The 4136-nt window shown below is 35.5% G+C and overlaps 1 protein-coding gene across 2 annotated transcripts; it reads right to left on the bottom strand.

Annotated features, from left to right (window-relative positions):
* Positions 1-538: 538 nt before the first annotated feature.
* On the bottom strand, positions 539-2269 carry LOC149158698 (protein LURP-one-related 8-like). 2 transcript variants are annotated; one of them, XR_016261077.1, is made up of 4 exons: positions 1870-2269; positions 1511-1753; positions 1158-1405; positions 539-1047 (listed from the first exon to the last, which is right to left on the bottom strand). XR_016261077.1 is itself a non-coding variant. In XM_089433365.1 (3 exons), exons 1-3 carry the CDS (start codon positions 2119-2121, stop codon positions 1274-1276), a joined length of 627 nt encoding a protein of 208 aa, XP_089289491.1. In that variant the 5' UTR covers positions 2122-2269; the 3' UTR covers positions 541-1273. The 2 variants fall into 2 exon arrangements, 1 of the variants encoding a protein (XP_089289491.1); XM_089433365.1 differs by having other exon boundaries at positions 541-1405.
* Positions 2270-4136: the final 1867 nt, after the last annotated feature.

Raw genomic sequence — 4136 nt, 5'->3', positions numbered from 1 at the left:
ACCATTTAATTTATTTAATTTATATAGCTAGAATAATTTTATGAAATAATTTTAATTTCATGATATCATTTCAGTTTATGATTAAGTTTAATTTCTAATTATTAAAAAAAATTAAATATATATTTTCACATTTTTTACACTCTTCATTTTTATATTAATTTCAAATTGTATACATTCAATGAATATAAATCAAAGGTAACCATTGACTTTACTGCATACTGATTAGACAGTAATTGAATTTACAACATACTGGTTAGATGTGAAACGCTCCACTGAACATAAGTGCATGCCCGTTCAGGTTTCTTTCACGCATGTACCGTATTGTGAGTTGATGAATCATGGTCGTCCACTCACATTAACATCAATGGAAAGCTCCACATGGCAATTAGACATTAGCGTTATTAAACAAATCGAGCATGATGCTTACTTTGGTTACTCGTCATGGCATTTAAATATTTAGATGCATTGAATTATCGTGGTAAATTCTTTTGCAGTGGCTGGTCGCAGAACGAATTAAGATTTATAAATTTGCCACGTTTATTCATAATTCGTTTTTCATAGTTTTACAGTCACGATAGATGGAACGACGATATGATGTTGTCTCACAACATGGTTATTTGAAGAACTTGCCATAGAGCTTTATAAAAGCATGCATACATACAGGGAAGTTCTATCTCAAAAACATAAATTACATGATTAAAGCATCAGTTCCAACTCCATGGAAGTCTGTAAATCTTCAACACGTAGTTGGAGTTCGTTCTGATTATTACTTGGCCATGCCTGAAAGTCCTTGGAAAGAAACCTTGAAGTTTGTTGAAAAGAGACTTAAAACATGTGTACACCCCTACAATGTCGACAATGGTTTGAATTTGGGCTATAGACCATACCACATAGAACCCACCAACCTCAAATTCAGTGAATGGCAAGAAGGAATATCCCTTCCGTTCTTCTTCGACTAAGATATAAACTGGCCTTCTCAATGTAATATCTAAAATCTGCGAAAGGTTTTAGCTATCATGGGAGGTCCAAGGACTATATCTTATCGTTCTGCAAACATAACATTATTGAGCACGGTTAGAACCCTAACCAGGCAGTTTCATACCCGCTAAACATTCCATTGTATAGCAATGCATGAATGAAGTGAAGCGGAGAGACACCTCATTACGATGCCATCCGTGTCAGGCTTCTTCATTTCACGGCCAAGAGCAGGAAACTGTAAAACAAATGACCTGCTCTTTTTGTCTGGCCTTCCGGGGAATCGATGCGCTATCTGTCACCGTGGCATGCTTCGATCGAGAACGATAATCAACCCCATAACGAAAGCTTGATCATAGCCTGGGCTCACCGTCAGATTAAACACATCTGGTCCTAGCGTTATCTCTGATCTCACCTGCTTTGGCTTCACCTGCAATACAACAATTGATACTCTCAGAATCTGATGTCCAAAATTTCTTGGTAGGAATATACGAGCTAAATTAGACATGCGGCCAGAAGTTAACCGTGAACAAACCTCTGCAACGACTTCGTTAAAACGGTTGAGAAGGGTGAAGGAACGCTTGGCATAACATCCTTCAACACGGTAGTTACAGTGTGCCTTGCTCCGGTTTCTTTCACCCGAAGAACACATATAGACCTTTGCTAAAGTCTTTGTGGGTATCAGCAGAGACGATGCCCTTCTCATGACGAATAATGGTTTTCGGGCGACCAAGAAATCTCCTAAGAATCCTTGCCATTCACGCTGCAGACTGAACCTCTGTTTAACATACAATACAATTCATTGATCTTTCAAAGGTTGCAGAAATTTAGTTATTTTTAGTTACATAAATGGAAAACTATGGAGAAGAAAAATACTAGAGAGATTTTATATACCTTGCGTCGCATGGTGAGCAGGGCCATTCCTGCAGTGTCCATTAGAACAACTTCGTCCTTAGGATCTGAAGGATAGTTGTCCACTCTAAACACAATGTTCCCGGTGGAATCGAATACCGTAAAACCATTGCAGCTGAAAACAAGAGATTTCCTCCACACTGTTAGCGTTGTGGAGGAAACATTGCATAACTTATTGTCGGTCACAACATGCCCACTGAATTCTGGTTGGTGTGGATGAATCTTAGTAAACATTGTTGCGATAATATGAGGCTTGAGCCAGGCGAGAGTGCAGGCCAGGGATGGGCTAAAGAATAATGTATGTAATGAACGACTTAGTGAGGCCAATGTCTAAAATGGCTTAGTGCATTTGATGTGCTTACTCCAGTGCGGTCAATCCCTTCTTATATCGGAGGGCCATTGCTTTAGAATTGAACACCTTCTGAATCTACTAAAAAAAGGACCTGTCATAAAATAATATATCACAAACTGATTGGTCTTCCTTTATTTACATGGAATAGGATTTAAAAGAATTCAAGGTTAGCAGTATGTTACGTGTTAGCTGGTGTCTGGTAGCTGGTTTTTGATCTTTATTGGTGGGTGTAACTAGTGACACATATCCAAAAAACGATCCACAAGGCGTGATGTTTACTTCTGGGCCAGTGCTTTAAGTGGAATAAATGTGTCATCCCATAATAACTATAACATTAATATTAATGCTCATTGGGACAAATTTAATTTTACTTTATTTTTTACCAAACATTGAAATTCATGCTTATTGTCACAAATTCAATTTAAAATAATGTTTTACTTCGACCCGAGAATGCTTTATTCAAATTGTCTATTTTATAATTATGACAATCCAACTACCACATGACAATTTACCAGGTCAGTATACCACTAACTATTGTCCCATTCTCGGATATAATATAAAAATATTATGCAGCAGAAATATTCTAATAAGTTTTGATGAAGGCAGTAAATAAAACAATAGTGAAGGCTGCCAGGCCACATGAATCTACGTCCAACTATTGTCCTTATTATAACCTAGTCGCCAGGTCGCATCAAAGTTTTGAGAAATAGAATAATCTCAACATGAAAAGCTGACTGACTTATGTGCTTCTTTAAATTATAAAACAACTTTCCCTTGCCTATGTTATCACGAAATGAAAGCCATAAATAAAACGATGGTGGAAGTTGCTAGCCACGAGTCCACGTCGAACCATTGTCCTTATCGTAACCTCGTCAGCATGTCATTTCAAAAGGTTCACAAATAGAAAAAGATCAAGACGCAAACCTAAATCGTTTATGTGTTTCTTCAAAAATTATCAACGAAGTTTCCACTGCATAAGGTATCTAGACCTTTGAAACATGACAAAGAAAAAATATATTCTATGTATTGTTACATAGATTTTTAAATCGTAGAAATAAAATATGGTAACATGTATTTTTTAAAATATTAAAAATTCAAAGCATATTGACTAATAATCAAACGTGCTAGGAATACATCATAGATTAGTGTCTTAAATGATAAACAAAGAACAACATGACGTGTTGCTGAAGCATCAAACTCAAGGAATCACGTTCTTTATACTCCTTTCCCAATAAAGTCTATTAATCAATTGTTCGCCGATAAACAGAAGAAATTAATGACATGATGCTGAAGCATGACATTGAAATCACGTTCTCCGTTCTCCCCTTAGTCAAGTCGCTTAATGAAACTTCATATGAAATGGAGCAAAGTGCCTCCTTATTTCTTCTATTGGGCATGGTTTTTTCTTCACTAATGTGAGTCCAATACGTTGCAACACATACTTTCCACTAATGGGAATCGCATAGGCCATGTATTATGCAAAATGTGTGAAAATGATGATTCAATGTATTAATGATTATGATTTATTTGGGTTTGTAATATATAATTTGCGGATGTATTAAGGATTTTAATATCATAAAAAAATATAGTTCAAGGTTTTAGTGACAGTTGAAGAAAAAAATTATCCACAAGTAAGGAAATAATTGTAAATGTTAATTTTAATTTATTATTAAAATTAATGAACATAATCCAATCACGTATATAAACGTATATAATAAATAGTTTTTATGTGTTAGTGTAATATATCATATTAGAGTTTAAGAGTTCAAAGTTGTGTATGATGGGCTCTTCTCATTTTCTAGGTTTTCCTCACATTCGTAGGCATAGTGCTCGAATAGATTCACAAGAATAGGGGGAGCTAGGTATTAATATATGAGGTATTGATATTGAAGAGAGA

This window comes from Pinus tabuliformis, chromosome 5_2 (assembly GCF_031772625.1).
Source record: "Pinus tabuliformis cultivar Carrire ecotype Pingquan chromosome 5_2, CPIR1, whole genome shotgun sequence".
NCBI lineage: Eukaryota > Viridiplantae > Streptophyta > Pinopsida > Pinales > Pinaceae > Pinus > Pinus tabuliformis.
The sequence above is the reverse complement of the archived record's forward strand: the minus strand, read 5'-3'. Positions and strand labels throughout refer to the sequence as shown.